Source organism: Lissotriton helveticus, chromosome 8 (assembly GCF_964261635.1).
Source record: "Lissotriton helveticus chromosome 8, aLisHel1.1, whole genome shotgun sequence".
Classification (NCBI taxonomy): Eukaryota; Metazoa; Chordata; class Amphibia; order Caudata; family Salamandridae; genus Lissotriton; species Lissotriton helveticus.
The window spans coordinates 1,143,618,113-1,143,637,008 of record NC_136069.1 but is presented as its reverse complement, the minus strand read 5'-3'; the positions used below and the strand labels follow the sequence as shown (position 1 = coordinate 1,143,637,008).

General features: G+C 46.9%; 1 protein-coding gene across 2 annotated transcripts in view; it reads left to right on the top strand.

Moving 5' to 3' along the window:
* Nucleotides 1-18,896, top strand: part of LONRF2 (LON peptidase N-terminal domain and ring finger 2) — a 203,813-nt gene that overhangs the window by 50,460 nt on the left and 134,457 nt on the right. For both annotated transcript variants that reach the window (XM_078658018.1, XM_078658017.1), the window contains exons 3-4: nucleotides 7,368-7,490; nucleotides 7,700-7,861. In XM_078658018.1, the coding sequence (XP_078514144.1) occupies nucleotides 7,368-7,490; nucleotides 7,700-7,861 (285 nt within the window). The remainder of the gene's footprint in view (nucleotides 1-7,367; nucleotides 7,491-7,699; nucleotides 7,862-18,896) is intronic.

The following is an 18,896-nucleotide window of genomic DNA, read 5'->3' as shown; positions in this document are numbered from 1 at the left end:
CATTTATAATTTGGAGAGTATGCATGTGCACTGTCAGTGACAACGCCAAGGAGGGCATGAAAGAGCTGAAACTGGATCATAAACTCAAACCTGTTCTGAACAGTATCCCACAAAATACGTTTAGCCCGGGGATCACAAAATCCTTATGTCCCTGATCTATCCTTCCTAAAACTCAAGCCTTCTCCCATCATTTGTATGAGTATTAAGGGTGAGTGTCAAGTTCAATGCAGCAGGGAGGCTCAGTGTTTTGTCTGTGGAGGTTTCTTCAATAGCAATCCGTGAAAATAGTGACATGACTGCAAAAGATTGTTTTTAAAACTAAGAAAGACTGGCAGTGCAATTTGTGTATGTTAGAACTACATTAGCAACTGAATATGCCTCTGACTGAGTTAATGCAATAAGGTCAGTTCAAACAAACACAAATTGCACTGCCAGTCTTTCATAGTTTTAAAGACAATCTTTTGCAGTCATGTCACCCACAATGTTATTATTCAGGGTCAATGATGCAGAAACTTGTGAGACAATAGGGTTATCACACACTTTGAGGCTTACCACGAAACCCCAGGTATTTGTATCTCTGTGGGCCTCATCTTATAGCACTACCAACATGACTACCTCGTGCCCCTTCCCCATTTGTATGTGTAAAATAGACTCCCATTCAAACATGGCCCTAGACACCCGTGCGTATCGTCAGCCAATAGCGTCCAGAGTAGACTAATCTTTCTTTGCTCAAACTACGTCTCAAAGTAAGCAGCGTTAGTCCACGCCTGCATGAAGCTGGCAGGAAGTCAACTGTGTTAACATTTAGCACTCCATCACTTTATTGTTATATTTTAGTTTTTACTCTTGGTACAATCACTAGTTCTACTTTAACGGACTAAAACAGAAAAAGATCTTTAAATAACTTCTATAATAAGCTATCAAAAACAACAAGGAGAGACCAGATTTGGAGAGAAGTGACCTAACATATACTGTTCCTTAGTACATTTCAAGCACCTGGCCTAATGCGGTTTACCTCTTAAAGGCTGACTGCACCTTTTACAATTACTGGATGAATCCAGATTAGGTTCTTGGCCTTAACTCCCTCGAATAAGTCAATACCGACAGCCTCCTGGTTGGCTAAAATCGTACTTTAACTCCCCCATCATGATGGTGAAAAGTCGAGATATATGCACGGTATGGTTTTACTTTTTTCTTTATGAGCCATCTAAGCACATGGCAGACGTTTAAAATGTGCAAGTGAAGAAGACCCTACAAATATGATTCGAACTGTATGAAGGACGTCCAGCAAACACATAATAGGGCATAAAATTTTCAGTTTTCCTTTGAAAATATCACAACTCAAGGACAGTAATTTGTCCGAGACCGCAACACAACACGGTCTTGTTTTTGTTCCCAAATAAGCAGCGAGTTTGTGCAACAGCCTTACTAAGATTTGGCACTCAGAAAACAAACGGCTGACAGTCGTGGTGGTGCAGTACTACCCATTCAGCATAATCACCATGACGTGGTAAAATAAAAGTAGATACAATTAAATGGTGAGCATATATATTACATCACTCACGTTTCCTAATTGAGATGGGACCCGTCCTCCAGTAACAAACTGTCCTCACTTCTGGCGGCCGCTTTAAACAGGATCACTGACTCCTTCTCCCTCAGCTGCTTTAATAACTGAATAGGGCAGAGTGAAGAACAGCTGACAGCATGCTGCGGCCTAGGCCGGTGCTAGCAGCTGCAGAGGGACGCTGCGATCGCCATGATTATGATTGGTTTGGGGGACGCAAATTCAACCTCCTGTCTCCCACACCAGCACGCAGGATGTGACGTCCCCCACGTGCCAGCACGCAGGATGTGACGTCCCCCCCCCACGCGCCAACGTGTAATACACAGCCTGACTGGTCCTGGTGACGTCAGGCTGACAATGATCTTGCCCTCTAGATCTCCTGAGCTGGAAAGAAGAGCAATCTCACAATAAACAATATCCGATGGAGCGGCTGGCAGAACAGGTAGGTACATTTATGTAGAATAATTTCTAGGCTCATCGCATACCGGAGCATAATTCAATAGCCCCGGCCCTGTCAAATAAGTGCCGGTGCTAAGCACCGGAAAGCACCGGCACAAATTAAGCACTGACTACCATACACACTTTCACAAAACACTACTGTGTAGACGTGCATGCAAAGCAGCAAGCTGCTGTAGGCCAGGCTGTCCTCAAAACTCTCTTTCAAACTGCTGCAGCTGGCACAGGTAACCACCGCTAGAGGAGATACTGCTATACAGTCTAGACACAGATATGAATTCAGCAGCCCACATGCCTCGAACGGAAAATGCTACTTACCAGTATGCATCTGTTCTTGGCATGTAGGGCTGCTGACCTTCATATCGCCCGCCCTCCTCCCCGGTGCCTGTTGCAGCTGCAGCATTATCTTTTGCATGGCCATCTCTTACTTTACTATCTCCATCTCTGCCACAATGGCGAAAAACAATCTGAAGATGGAGAAGATGCCCATGCGCACTATAGTCCAGGGGAGGAGTCACCTATCCCGTGATTCTTCGAAGACTCTTCCAGGACTACAAGGTGCAATCATCCAGACCCAACTCTAGGCAGCGATCTATGCACAGATATGAATGTCAGCAGCCCTACATGCAAAGAACAGATGCATACTGGTAAGTAGCATATTCCTTAGTCCGTCTCCAGCCCAGTCCCTTTGAGAAACTCCCAAGTATTTGGAGAATCCCCTCACGGTAAAGGAAACCATGTGATCAGTAAGGGAGAAGGAGAGTGTTGCCAGCTTTTACTAAAGGAGATGTAGACTGCTTAGTAGAAATAAAAAAATAAAAAATATTGACAGAATTGAGACTGCTACCCACCCTCTCCACCCCATAAGAAAGAGAAAAATGTGGGATGACCATGCAACCCCAACTGTGCTTTAAAAAAAAAATGTCAGAGAACGTGCATAGCCATACGGGATTGAGACCGTCAGAAAAGCAAGCTTCTCTTTTGGTATCTTCGATCTATGTGCACTGACCTAGTGCCCTCCCATTGTAGTGAAGGATACCAAACAGATGCAATCTCTAGATGGGAGAGGGCTCTTCACATGCACTTTATTTATCATAAACAGATGAAGCAAGAGCCAGGCTGGGAGAACAGCCTCAATAAAAAAATCTTACCTGGCTAGAACCAGAAGTGAACCTTAGCTGTTTCAGGCTCATGCCCTCAGTGCTGCTTAGATGATAAAATCATAGGGTGAGTTTAAGTTGAAGAAAATTTCTAAAATCTTTTTTCAGATAAGAGACTTCAAATTGCAGATACCTCACCTCGCGCCTCTGTGCCAATGATGTTCCATGCCAAATGTGATGTGCTCAGTCCTAGATCCTATATAAGGGCGACCCAAGCACACTGACGTCCTTTTTTTCCACTCCACTCCCAACAGATGTGGATCCAGAGCTACTCCTAATCTCATCAAGACTTCAAGATGTTCTAAATTGCTGTGTACAAGGGAATTACGTCCCCAACCAAGTCTACAAGGTTTAAACCTTGTTGGGAATGTCGCAAACAAATGGCTGATACTGACCAACATGTGATTTGTCTTTGGTGCCTGAGGTCGGATCATGACTCTTAAAACCTGCAGCTGTTGTGCCTGGAGGCACCCAAAACCATTCAAGATTGTGAAGCTAAGTTCTACACATTAAAGCACTGCAAGACCCCTTGCCTTGGCCGGTCTAGTTCTGTAAGTGGGACCCAGGTCTGTTCCCGAGGTTGCTCCCGCAACCTGTTGTCTTTGCGCTTTAAGTTCTCAGGGAAGTCCAACAAGAAGTGAAAGCAGTCCAAGTGGGACTTTTCCTGGTCCTGCTATTCTCGGTCCATCGAGAAGGAAGAAGGGCATTATTGTGCTTCCAGGTCACACTCCCAAAGTTGGTCAACTTTGTAGTCTATTCCCTCCCTGGTCCTGCATCAACTGGTGTTTCCGGGCCCATTGGCGACACTGCAGCAAAACAAGAAATTATGCAACAATATGATGTGGCTTTTTGGCACATTCCCTACCCCCAGAGAAGAGAGTTCAGGACATTTGGGCTATGAATCCTATGTTTCAACCTTTGTCCTGGATCTTTATGAGGATGACTCTGATGCTGCTAGGACTGATGGCCTCATGCTTTCTTTAGGCCATGCACACCAGATGGCGTATGCCGCCTCTGCAGTGGGCTCTGAAGTCCCAGTGGACATAGCACCATGGGCATCTTTCTGATTTAGTCCAGGTTTTGGAGGAGACTGCAAAAGATCTGCAATGATGGTTGCAGGACTATCATTGGGCCAACTTCAGACCCCTCTTGTTACCCCACTTAGAGCTCACAGTGGTGAAAGATGCATCGCTTCTGAGTTGAGGAGGCCATCTGGAGGAGGAGTCTGGTCCCCAGTGGAGACCTAGCTCCATATGAACCTTCTGCAAATCAGAGCCATCTGTTTGGTGTTGAAAAGCCTTTCTACCCTCCATCAAAGGGAATCTAGTGCAGGTGCTCACAACACCACCGCCATGTGATACTGCAAGAAGCGGGAGGAGGGATGAGGTCATGGACTATATGCCAGGACTTTGTGTCTCCTGACATGGCTAAACCATCATGGAATTTGTCTGGTGGGTTAATTGAACGCCGAGGAGCATGAATTAAAGGCTCACCGCCCTGTGGATTACAATTGCCAGTTACATCCAGAGGTGGGCAATGCTTTTTAGGTCTCACCTCAGCCAGCGCATGCGCTGCTCTGCGATACATTTAGAAAGTGGGTTTTCAAAGTGCTACCAAAGGCTTTTGCTGGCCTCAAGCTTGCGGTTACGTGCACGTGCATAGCCGCCATCTGCCTTTCTGTTATGGCTCATTAAACCTTCCAGTTTGTGAATCATGCTCCTCCACCCCCTTGATGTCTGCAATCACTACCCCCTCCCTCCTCCCCCTCCCTCCTCGTCAGCTTCATGGCAGCGGCGAAGCTCAGGATAGCACTGGTGATGTCCAGGCATAGGAGCTCAGTCTGCCCCTTACAACTGTGGGTTCTGCGCGTCGTCTGCGCCCCCCAGAAGCCATCGTCTCCCCTCTGAGCCGATGTGGTGATTCCCAACTCCACTCGCGAGCTTCTCACCGCAGCGCCGCAATCACCAGCGGTTAACCTTCCGGCCCTGTCTGCCCTGCCAAAGTGGCCTCTTCTCCGTAGTCGGGTGGACGCTGTCTCCAAACACAGCTACACACTTGCTGAATCTCCGCTTTACTCTTGGTCCCCTGCCTATGCGCCTTTCATCGTGCCGTCAAACAATAGCTTTTCAAAAACAAACTCTGCAGCTTTGCAGGGCGCCTCACTTTCTTCTTCGGGGACGTGAGGCGGGCATGTTCCTCATCTGGGGTCATTTTTTCCAGACAGATCATTATATTTGAGCATAGGCAACTGCTCTGTCCACAAAATAATTTCCAGATTTGGAGGTGAACACAATTACCAAACCCCAGGGGTATTAAAGGCAAATTAACAAGAAATATATATTTTTTTGTGCCTTGTGAATACCGAAGAGGCCATACAGTGGGATAGCCTTGCTTCCATTCTGCTATGAATTCCAGGTCTGTTTAAAGTATGTTGCACTGCATGGTGCAGATAAAGTTAGTTGCTACAACACATCCTCTTAAAGGTATTACAAATTCCCAGTCATTTTCAACAGCTGCAGCAGGTAAGTGTTTTTATTGGCTGTTTGGTGTGTGTGTGTGTGTGTGTGTGTGTGTGTGTGTGTGTGTGTGTGTCCCTCTCCGTTCCTCTCTCCTCCTGTAAGTTGAATTTACCGGCCGCCACTGCAAACAGACCCGTGGATTAAGAGGGATGACCCATAACCTCTTTTTGTGCTCTTGTTTTATTACTATAGTCTGGCGGTGCAGCGGTAATTGTGTCAAGGCCAGACCTAAAAAGTGACAGACACGTTTCTGTATTCAGCAATTCAGAACCCGTGGTTTTGCTCACTTTGCATAAACTGTAATATTTGGAATCCCAGGGAAATGAAGTACACAGCAAACACGCTTTTCCCCTCAAGGGTTGTCAACTAAGTAATGAGATCCGACTTCGGCGTCTGCGTAGTCGGTGCAGACTGGTAATATAAGCAGAGTCCCATCTGAGCAGCAGGCGATGCCCGATCACCTGCTCTCTGTGGAAGCATGAGGATAGCTGGCTCTGGAATCAAATCAGGCGGTGCACGCAGCCTGTGGCATTCACTGGAGCCCGCGCTGGCGAGCAGCTGTAGAAACAACCCGGAAATCCAGTCTCTGGAGCTTCTCGTTTTCCAGCATTCCGCAGAGTCTTGGCGCGAAAATTGCGCTACGTATTTGCCAGTGGCCGCAGTTTGTTATGTTTGGCTGCGGCATAACCAGAAGAAGGAATGCAGAGTCCACAGTCAGCCATTGAGGTGCAAATATTTCACTATATTCTGATGAGGACGCTACCAGACACTGTTGTCTAATATGGACAGCTAACTATCCAATCACGAAGCAGTTTACATTCCCATAGGTTTACCATTCTAAATATAGTGTTTAAAGTACGGTAGTGTTTGAAGTTCATCCATGCTGACTGGAGTTTCTCATCCACTCCTTGCTTGTATCTTTGCATCCGCGTTTGGGGGTTTAGAGGAAAATGTGTTTCATTTTTTTTTATTGTTCAATCTGGTATTCTAGCTCCATGTTTTCAATTTCGCGACATTAAGCACTAGAGCAAACTTTTTAAGGACTTTGATGATCTGCCTCGGTCAGCTTGGAGCCCATTCACACGAAAACAATGCGTTACTCTTGGCGGAAATGTTCGACCCAGACGGAGCCCCAAAATGGAAAATACATCCATGCATCTCTGGGAGGTGTGAGGACAGGGATGCATGACAAGTGTGGGGAGGCTTATGGGCTTGAACAGACTCTTGTATTACAGTTCACAATGGTACACGTTAGGGTACTTGTTGTGTTGGCATTCCATTCACATCCCAGTGTCCTGAAGCAGATATTAACAAGCATTGGTATAGCCAATGGGGCTCGCTTTTGGGACCGTATAAGTATTTAATTATGCATTTAGTTATGCAGCACAATATCCTTGGTGCAACAACATCAACTGTTGCATAGCTAAACACCTATAAGGTTCCAAAGGCAAGACCTATTGGCTATGCCAATGCTTGTTTGCAAATGGAGACCCCAAGGAAATCCGAGGTCCTAGCATCTTCTATTTTGGTTTACCAGCTATAGCCATTACATTAATTTTTAGGTAGTTTGATAAGAAAATATTGCATTATTCCTTTATTTTTTGAAACTGTGCTCATTTTACCATTTTCAAGCAACTTTGTTTTTTTTTTGTTTGTTTGTTTTTAAAGGGCCATGCTTTGAAAGCTCAAGCTTTGTCTGGTTTGGGAAGGACAGAAGAGGCATTAAAAGAATACCTTTATTGTATTGCCTTAAATCCAGATATGTGTGAAATGAAGAAGGAAGCACAGAAGGTAGTTTTCTTTTTCCATGTTGCACTGACATTCTTTAAGTTTGTAGCAGTCATTTGCAGATATATGTTGCTTGATAGCATATTCCTACCAACTTGATCTTGGTTCTACCTTCTCATGGATGAAATGTCTCCATCATTTAGTGCTAGATCTTCTTGCATTTGATTCTAACAACTGTTTTAACCTTTATGTCCCAATCTCACCCTGTCCAGATAATGTGCGAGATGTTCCTCCCAGCCTTCGAAAATGTGCATGGAAGTTTACCGGCACCCTTTTACTCACATTCATCATACAACAGGCTGAAACCTGCTTTTCTGAGCAGTGGCAACACATCACCCTCTTCCGTAGATCCTTCCAGTGCAGGATGCTCAAAGGTACATGTATGTCTTATTAATTTATTTATTTTGAATGTTTTATATAGCACGAACATGACCACCAAGGGTATCAGAGCGCGTTACAGATTATGCAGCAAGAAGGGTACAAGCAAACAAAACCGAATCAACAAAGCAAAAAATTCACAGTCTAATAATGTCGGACATTCTCGTGAAGCAGTTCGCAGGGCAACGGCTATGGTCCCAGAATCAAATGGAGAAGCCAGACTGAGGCAGAATTTCTTAATCGGTAGCCCTTTGACTTCATTTTTGAAGAAGACAGTCGAAGGGTTCATCCTAACTTCGGGATGAAGTGAGCTCCAGATCCTCGGGCCATACCTGAGAAGGCTTGGTTATAGGTCTTTTTTTCTTGAATTTTTGTGGTTTGAGCAAAAGGGCGCTGGCGCTTCTGGAGGCTCTCTAACCACAGGAGAGCTCCAGTTTCTGAGGTACAGTGGGGTCTTGAAGTGGATGGTTTTGTGTGCCATGCATGCAATTTTTAACTGTATCTGAGCTTCATATGGAAGCCAGTTCAGGTCCCGCAAGTCCAGAGAGATATGGTTGTATTTTTTAGTGCCAGTTAGGAGCCTAGCAGCGGAATTGAGGGCAACCCCAAGAGGAGCCATTTTCACTCTGGGCAAGCCACAAAGCGCCGCGCTACCATAGTCCAGCTATGAGATCACTAATGCTTGTACTGCAACCTTTAGGTCATGAGCAGGGAGAAAGAGTTTGAGTTTCCTTAGAATGCTGATTTGGAAGTTTGCTCCTTGGGTGAGGGAACTGATGTGCTTTTGCATGTTCAGACTTTTGTCTAATATAATACCCAGAGAGGATGCTGAATCCACGAGGAGAGGTCTGCAGTTAACTAATTCAACCATTGTTCCATGACCAGAGATGGTTTCTGGGGTGAGATTAGGAGGAATTCCGTTTTTAGAGCATTTAGCTTCATCTGGCTTTTAGCTTGTCTGTTTTTTTTTAGATTTGCTAACTCTGAAAAACATAAAGCTTAGTCTGTCAAGCAAGGATGCACTATAGAGGCTGCACTCAAACAACTTCATTGATTCCCAGTGAAATAGAGATCCACTTTTAAAGCCTCTCTTTTTGCTATAAAGCCCTGAATAACATAGGTCCATGTAATTTGCAACTGTTTGTAAGACCTTATGTACCTTTGAGGAACCTTAGATCAGCAGAGAAGATGTTTGCCATTATTTCCAGATTTAGGAAAGTACGTATGGGCTGGAAGTCATTCGGCTACCTAGCGCACAAATTGTGGAATGCTCTGCCCATAGCAGTTCGTAGTCGGAAGATCTGCTCAGAAAAATCTTGAAGTCTGTTTTTTTAACTCCAGATGTAGGGGGGTTTGATAACTGCATTGAGGCAGGTGGACACTGTTGCCTAGTGCTGGGACACCTCAAATGAGGTAGCTCTGCGCTTTAGAAATTACAATATTATTTTATTATTGTATGTACATGGAGAATGAAGTCGCATAAAATAAAAACAGATTTTGTTTCTGCAAATGTTGAACTGATGTCAGTGCAGTCTGTTCTTTCTGCCAATGTTAAATAATGTCAATGCAAGAGGTTTGAAGCCATGTAGGCTAAATCAAACGCATCTAAATTATGCATTATTTTCTAACTATTAAAAACTCTTTCACATTGCCCAAATTAAAAGTATTCTCAAACCTGAAGAACATACCATTGGTACACTGTAATCGAACGCCTGCTAATCTATAAGCATGCACTCTGTTTGGAACTGTACAGTGCTGGCAAGTGCACGCAAAGCATCACGCTGCACTTTGTAAGCTGCATAAATAAAAGCATTCTAAGTTGACTCGTATTCACAGATTTTATTTGATTATATTCAGTATGACTGCTTCCAGTAGATGCCAACATTTCATTTTGCGCATGATCATTTAGGTGGGCAGGTGAATGACTTACCCTTGATCTGGATGCGCTGCGATGTTATTGGGGAGCTTGCTCTTGGATGTTTTGGAATTCTAGAGTTCTGAGAAGGACTTCTAGTTGTTGTTGTAAAAATATACACCGATACTCAGAATTCCTCTCCTGTCAGCGGACATTTTTCCCACACAGTTCTGCTTGAAGTACTAGCCTCTAGGCACAAGAAAGAGAACTTTCACAATTGGGGATATGGTAACATGCTAGTACCGTTGGCATCGGGTAACAATCACAGCTATACTGCCAATCACCTGGCAGTACCATTATAGAGAAGCTAGGGTAAATATTGATTTTTTTTTTGTGTGTTTTTTTTAAAGTCAAGATACGTTCTGTAGCGGTGGTCCGGATAAATGTCAAAAGCCTAAACAAGCAATATATTGTGCACATCATGTCAAAATAGATAACTACTGGCTGTCTCTAGTGCTGGTACCTATTATTTCAGACAAAAACAGATGGATTTCATTCAGCAGTTAGTAGTGTAGTAGAGGTAGAGGAGAGGTCAGTGATTGTATGAGATGGGGCTGCTTTTGAAATCCGTAGCTGCTGCTCTATCCTTTTTAGGTTGGTTGACTGTCAAGTCCTTTCTGATGGATACATCTGCCTGTGGATTCCTCACCTTATTAATATCCCCCAGCACTCCGCGGAAATTTTTCCTAGCTCTCCACGCCGATGACGTTGTCACAATACCATGGCTCCCGAGCGCTCCGCATGACGTCACTGGAGCCATAAGAGGATCACGTTGGCGTGATGACGTCAGTTCCCTTGTGTTCGAGGCATATGAGCTGCAGGTTGTACATTTAGCAATAGATCGCCACCTGGTGTTGGGCTCGGATGATTGCAGGTTGTTGTCTTCTTGGAAGAAGTCTTTGTAGTCACGAGATAGGTGACTCCTCCCTTGGACAATACTGCGCATGGTCATCGACTCCATCCTCAGATTGTTTTTTTCCGCCACTGGGTTCGGATGAAAGTTTTCCGCTCCGGCTAGAAAATACTTTTTCGGCATTTTCGAAGCGTAAAACTTTAGACAAAAAACTTTCGACATCGAAGACACTTTTCGATATCACCAGCTACATCCCGGTGCATCGACGCGGGTCGTTGGGCCCATCGGCGCCATACGGCCTACGCCTCATGGAAAGAACTCCATTCAAGAGATGCCCGGTATGTCGAGCAAAATTCCCTCATAGCGACCATCACGAGGTTTGCAACCTCTGTCTCTCGCCAGAACACGACGAGTCGACCTGCACAGCCTGTACCTCCTTTCGATCGAAAAAGACCATTCGGGATTGGAGGGCCCGTCGACACGAGATGAGGAGATCAGCACCGGAGGCTATCTTTGAGAAGGAGATCGTCGAACAGGACGTCTCCGAGGACGAGAACCCACTCGAAGATATCTCCGAGGACGAGGCTCCACTCGCCGCCGAGGAAGACTCGCCTGATCTCCAGATCATATCGGGAGCAGAGGACTTGGGCGATTCGATTCCATCTCGACAACCCGTGAGTACCTCTGCCCCTGCACCACAGACACTGCCCAAACCAAAGGCAACGGTCAGCACTCCGCCCATTGGGGCCCAGTCGAGACCGAAATCTACCGTCTAACGCCCCGCCTTCGGGCTCGGCTCAGAGGAAAAAGACTACGCCTTCCGGTGCCTCGGCAACGTAAAAACAACATATGCCAATTCCCCCTCCTCCATTGGCACCGAAAAACCCTTCGACACCGAAGGACCCTTCGGCACCGAAGCTAACACACCCTTCGGTGCCCAAAGACTCTTCGGCACACAAATCTAAACAGGCATCGGTGCCGAAACCAAAAACAATAACTGAACCGTAAGCTTCGACTCCGAAACCATCCGGTTCCAAACACAATGACGGGAAGATAGACTCCGGCGCAACAGGACCAACAAAACCTGTCTCCACGCCAAAATCTTCGATAACGGTACCGAAGACCACAAGGCCTGATACACACAAGCCTAAAGAACATTTGGCACCGAAGAAATTGCCACAGGACTCAATAACCCCTCCTAAGGCAAAAAACGCTAAAGAACCACTATCGACACCGAAAAAATCGGCGCCGAAGAGGACTATACAAGAGGAAGAACTATTTAGACCAGATCCAAAGCAGAACAAGCATTTGCAATGCAATGGGTCTCGCAGCATTAAAGTTTGAGTTATTGGCATTGTATATGACAATGTGTTGCATTAAATTTTTAGCAAAGTCTGTATTGGTGTAAAGATGATTTGCAAGATAGCTGTTGCAAAATATTAAGCAATGTGGGCTATAATATTATTTTATAATAATATTGTAAGTTACTGTTGTACTTATAAGCATTTTGGTAGCGCATAGTGATATTGTGGGGCCCCTGAGTGATGCTGTGGTGGTGCCGAGTGATGCTCTGGTGATAGGATAGATAGTGAGGGCGATAAATAGATAGAGGGAGGGCGAAAGATAGATAGAGGGAGGGCGAAAGATAGATAGATAGAGGGAGGGCGAAAGATAGATAGAGGAAGGGCGAAAGATAGATAGAGGGAGGGCGAGAGAGAGATAGAGGGAGGGCGAGAGAGAGATAGAGGGAGGGCGAGAGAGAGATAGAGGGAGGGCGAGAGAGAGATAGAGGGAGGGCGAGAGAGAGATAGAGGGTGTGCCAGGGATGGAATGTGGGCGATGGATGGAGTGTGGGGCAAGGGGTGGAGTGTGGGGCAAGGGATTTGAGTGTGGTGCGAGGGATGGAGTGTGGGGCGAGGGATGGAGTGTGGGGCGAGACTGTCTGTGAGATCATGTGGAGAGCTGTGATGTCATACACATGTCTCAGTGAGGAAAGAGTCGGCGGTGACACCTGGTATCAGGGAGTGTGCCTGGAAACCGTCCCTTTGTGTAGATTTCCATGCAAACTCCGAATGGATTCTGTGAATCTGCAAACATATTCAGCTCGCCCAATTCGTCGTCATGAATCTGAGTTACAGAATTATGCAGTTTATGTTCTTCTTATGCCTTGGTTAGTTGTTCTGAATTATGTAGTCAGGGCCGACCTCCTCACACGAACCATTCCATTGTGAACACACACCTATATCTAGTGACTGTGTCAGTCCTGCTTTAATTACGATTACACAAAAGATGGACCATTGGCCTCAGACGTCCAAACAGCACCAGAGAGACATGTTTTCTAGACAAACATGTCACTCTGCCAAGTAAATCGCGAGACAGACCGACCCGTGGCAGCCTCGCAGCATGCAGCAGAAAGCACAGAGTGGCTGAAACCGGATTCAGCAGCGTGAAGGGAACCGCGGAGCCTAAACATTAAACTTGATTCCTTGTAAAAGAGAATAACCGGATAACCCTTTTGCCTGGCACGAGGACAAACGCATTTCAGACTTGGGTTAATTCGCTTGCACTTTCTCAGATACTATGCTGGACTTGTGCCTCCTCGCGCAGAAAGCTTTGAGATGTTAAACTTGAGCGGTGCATTTCTTGATTACACAGTTCACAACAATCACGGCATTGTCAATGACTATATTGTGTTGGTGCTCTGATTTCACAGTCCGGGTGCATGCTGTCATGTCGGCATGTCACACTGGCATGTGTACTCTGTTAATGGCAGCGTGATCTGCCCCATCAGCCTGCGCCCCCGACATCAAACTACCCGTTTCCCTTTGCATCCTACTTTATTTTTATTTTATTTTGATAGTTTTTTTTAAATATAGCGCAAACATGACCCTTGCCGGTATCGGAGCGCTTTACAAATATACAGAGAGCAGAGCAATAATAACAATAATAATCTATTCATAGCGTGTTAATCCTTGCAACTGCAAGAAAGTGATGCCATCATTTTCTGCAAACTGCCCTTTCCATGGAGGGATACACCGCCAAACTACTACAAGGTGCTGAAAGGTGAATGTAGCAAGTTTACCTCCGTGCAGGCTTTGCACCAATGCGACTCGCAATGTACCAACTTTTCAGTCTTCTAAATCCTGTTATCAGTCATCATTTTCTAAATGCTCATTTTCATTTCTACCAAGAAAATAATCTGCCATAACTTTGTCCCAGGCAAGAGATCTTTGGGCATTCATTCGCCCAGACTAAAAAATTGGATGAGCAAATTTTGGGGTTTTGTTGGGCACCTACATGGACTGTTCAACTAATGACGACAAAGCATATCCACGCCGCTACCACCGAACACCCCCCTCCCCCAATGCGTCACACTTACCCACCATTACATGCACGTGTTTCATGCTATGGAGTTGTAAACCAGCACTCGCGAGTACTGGGTCCGCTCCCTCCAGTCAAGGGACAGTAGGTCCGAATCCTATTAGCGTTACATGTGCTGATTAACATGTGAATGACACAGAAGCCAATGGCTGAGACCTCCGGTCCTCTCTACCATAAGCTGTGCATGTAGGTCTCTGTCCTCACTTTGTATAGGCGCAAGAAAGCAAGCACATTCTGAAAGGAAAGTCCGGAATACGAAGTTGATTCTAGCATAATTTAACTATTGTGGCATGCCATGATAACTTCTTAAGCTAGCTCTGGCGTTTGTCGAACATACTGCATTCTGGGGCTTGTAGTTTATTTTTAACATTGTAAGTATTTACAGAGATTACATTTGCTGTTGGCTAAACAATAAACTAGGGCTGGTCAAAGATACTTGGCAACTATAACCAGGTGTGGCAGCAGACCAGACTTCGCCAATGGCCAGGCTTCTACTGTTACTGAAGTGACGCAAATATTAATTTGTCTCAAGCACACTGAAAGCATTTCCCTGGTGCAGGCTTTGATGAGCGCAACTGGAACTGCAGTTTGACCCTAGCTAATTTCTGCAGTTTGCGTACCACAACAGCCAATCAGACACAGCGAGAGGGAAGGAGGCGAGGCAGAGCACAGAACGAGGCCTGCCCTGGGATTTAACTCCCCTTTTCAACAATTTACAAACCCCAGCAGTGGAGAGCTTCGCTAATTGGCTTGATGTAAGTGCTGGAAGGAGCTGCGGGACGTGCGGCCACAGCACCACCAGCTCACCCCCCTCATACGCACAACGACAAAGCGGGCCCACTGCGTTTGTCAGAATCTGATGTTTCACAGATCACAGGTGGGGAACACTGCGGAAGTGTAATTATGGGGAAAGTGGACAGAGGCAAAGATGCGCGTGCGAGCCCTGCCAGGCCCCATTACACACCGCAGCCAGCTGAGTGAGAAAGACAACGGCACATCTGCATGGGCTCTGTGACATCACTCTGGTATTTTCGCTGAAGTGCAGGGGTCGCAAATGCCTGGCAATATCTCGTGCCCAGGCTTGGTAACGTTCAGTGCTTGCACTGCACTTAACCCATGCCAACACTGCCAGGGGTGACTCCCTCCCTGAACACCCCCGCAGGTCTGCAGATGGCGCTGCAGCTCCGTTCCAAGTGCGCTAATAATGACCGTTTGCATAACCCCTACCGGAGAGAAGTATTATCTTGACTGGTCTTTACCATAAAATAAACACATATCTCTGAAACAGCACCGACGATGCCTTATTTTCAGGATCGTTTGCGTGCAGTACACCTCGAATGCGTTTTACTAATACTGCTAAAGCAGGACGCGATCTCTGTTTGAAGGTCATTTCCAGTCGGTATATCTACAAATCTCGCGTAGATGGACGACAGAGGCCACGCGCAGAGATTACGTCACTAGTGCACAAACTGGGCTGCACAACTCTTACTGCGTTCACTCGTGGTGCCTTCGCGGGGCTTGCTTGTGTGCTTCCCAGAGAGACAGGAGATTGGGAACGCGCGCGGCCGGCGCCGATCGCTTTCCAGAGCGTGCGCGTGACATCTCCTGTCTCCTGGGAAGCAGACCCGGCAGCAATAGTATCGCGCCTGCGCGATGGCATATGGCTTCGCCATATGCATCGCAGGCGCGAGACCTAAAAAGGTCTATATCAATCCAAAAACTGGACATGTGGAAGCAATTCCACACAAGAAAAGACCAGCAGACACACCACTTCCAACTGTGGTTCCTGCCAAAAAGGATTGTGCAACATCTTCAATGCACCCTTCCTCTCCTTCACCTTCTTCCTCTCCTATCACTCCATATAATGAGCCTGTAACTTCTCCTGCTCAATCTGCTGCATCATCACACCACACTGACGAGGAGTATGATTTAGGTAGAGGGGATGATGTACCAGATACACATACATATCCCTTACATGAGGATGAAGATGTCAACCCAGATTATACCAAGGAGGATGATGCATATAATTTCCAACCAAATAATGCACCAGACATAACTGATCCTCAGTATTACCCAACAAAACCTTCCCCTCCAGAGGATAGTATTGGTTTTAATCATCTACTAAGCAGAGCTGCACTTTACCACGGAGTCCCAATGCACTCTGATGCCATTGAGGAAGATTTCCTATTAGACACTTTTGAGCAATCCCAGAGATCTACTCAAATACTACCTATGATCAAAGGGGTCATTAAACATGCCCCAGATATTTTTAAAGACCCAGTAAGGTGTAGGGTACTAAACCCAAGAATATAGAAAAAGTATAGGCCAGCACCATCAGATCCTATCTATATTAAGGGACACCTACCATTGGACTCTTTAGTTGTGTCAAATGCACGTAAAAGAGCCAATTCCCAGACTTCTGGGGACCCCCCCCCCCCCTTGACAAAGAATCAAAAATCATTGATGCGTCAGGGAAACGGATTGCTGCACAAGCAACAAACATTTGGCGCATAGCAAACACACAAGCCTTACTCTCACGCTACGATAGGGCTCACTACGACCAACTAGAAAAGTTATTGGAACATCTGCCAGATCAATACAAGGATCACACAGCGGAGCTCTTACAGGAAGGCAAACTAATATCAAATGCCTCCATTAAATGCTCGCTAGACGTAGCTGACACAGCATCTAGGGCAGTTAACACCAGCGTTATCCTCGGGCGTCATACATGGCTACGCATTTCCGGTTTCAAACCAGAGGTGCAAACTACCATCCTCAACCAGCCCTTCAATCAGAACCAATTGTTCGGGCCAGAGGTAGATAATACGCTAGAAAAGATGAACAAGCATTTACAATGCAATGGTTTTGCCTTTGTTAAAGTTAGAGCTATTGGCATTGCTCTTGACATTATTTTTATTTATGTTTTTTTTAACATAAATAAATGGCATTGTCATTTACAATGCCACTAGCTTTATATCTCGCAAATGACACACACAAACACACACAGAGCCCCCCACACCCACACCCACACAGAGCCCCCCACACACACAGCCACACAGAGCCCCCCACACACACAGCCACACAGAGCCCCCACACACACAGCCACACAAAGCCCCCCACACACACAGCCACACAAAGCTTCCTACACACACAGCCACACAGAAGAAGTCCACATTTGTAAAGCGCACAATCACCCGTAAGGGTCTCTAGGCGCTGGGGGCCGTCGGGAAGATTAAGCGAGCTATTGCCCAGAGTCACATGGTGCTGGGCTAACCTGCCGCCGGAGCCGGGGATCGAACCGTGGTCCCCAGATTCCAGCGTCAGTCACCCTGGCCGCGGCGCCACACCAGAGCCCTCCACACACACCCACACAGCACAAGCGGGCAACAGGGGCACACGGAGGCACAAGCAGGCAACAGGGGCACACGGAGGCACAAGCAGGCAACAGGGGCACACGGAGGCACAAGCAGGCAACAGGGGCACACGGAGGCACAAGCAGGCAACAGGGGCACACGGAGGCACAAGCAGGCAACAGGGGCACACAGAGGCACAAGCAGGCAACAGGGGCACACAGAGGCACAAGCAGGCAACAGGGGCACGAAAACAGAGGCACAAGCAGGCAACAGGGGCACGAAAACGGAGGCACAAGCAGGCAACAGGGGTGAGTGAGCGACTCCGTCAGAATAGAGGAGCCTGCAGTTGGACAGAAGTTGCTGACTGACAACTAAACAGTACGAGAGGAGGTTTTGGCACGCTTAAGGTTAAGTTGTTGACAAGAATTTCGGAAAAGACAACATCATTTTGCTTTTCACTGGTTGGGGGTTGTGCACGCTGCCTCCTACAGTTAGGACATTTGTACTACAGCCTGCACATGATGATTGGAGGTTTGGTGTGCTAGTAAACTTGTCCTCACCCGGAAGAGACACTTTAAGCCGTGGATGCTTTCACGCACTGTGAGCAGGTCTCACCGGTGGCACATGCTCGGAGCCTCTCAGACGCTTCTCTTTTGCTCACGATGAACTCCCTGTGGAAGGGCCTTGCATGGAGTTTCGTTTCGGAAAGGCTGGGCCTTTCCTGGTGCGAAGACAATGCAGCCTTGCTCGGGGGTGAAGGGAGCCCGCGGCCTTTTGTTGTCATGCATATCTCGCCTGGTGGGGGTCTGTTGGCTGCCATCGCCCCGCCCCCGCCTTGTGCAGGGTTTCGCATACCCCAATCCGACCCCCCACAACAACAACCTGTACAACGAGGACCCGTGCCATCTACAGCAGCCGGCATGCCTGCGCACTGTAACATTTATATAGCGCTTACAACTATGGGGGGCGCAGATACACCGTCCGCAACCAAGTATTAATCGGAATGCACTTAAGAAGCAGACAGCTGACTTCTCGCTACCCTCACTCAACCCGCTCGAGAAGAAGGAATACAAAACTCAAATCAGGGTCCATTTCTTTTACAACCTGTGCGCTGGCATCACCAACATCTGCGCTCATTCGCCCCGCTGGGGGGAGCCCTGCAAGGGGGGCAACGGGGCAAGGGACTTTTGAAAACTAGCACAAACTACCAGAAAGGTTTGCCCCGTGTTGGCACACACGGCGCCTCCGGAAAAGAATATTCAGCACCAGCTGTCCTTAAAACTTAGCAAAAAATGCAAGCAACTTAGCAGCATAATAGACCACGCCGGCGGACTTACATTCGTCGGTCCTGCGGCTTCAACTGCCGGTGCATGGCCAGAGAAAATCCGAAGTAGCTGCCGGGGTCGCCTGTCTTGCGGATGGCGTCGTCCGTGTCCAGGTTGAAAGCGCACACCCAGGCGCACAGGGACAGGAGGTGCAGGGTCAGGTGGAAGAGCATCGCCCTGCTAGCGGCAGCCATGGCTGGGGGT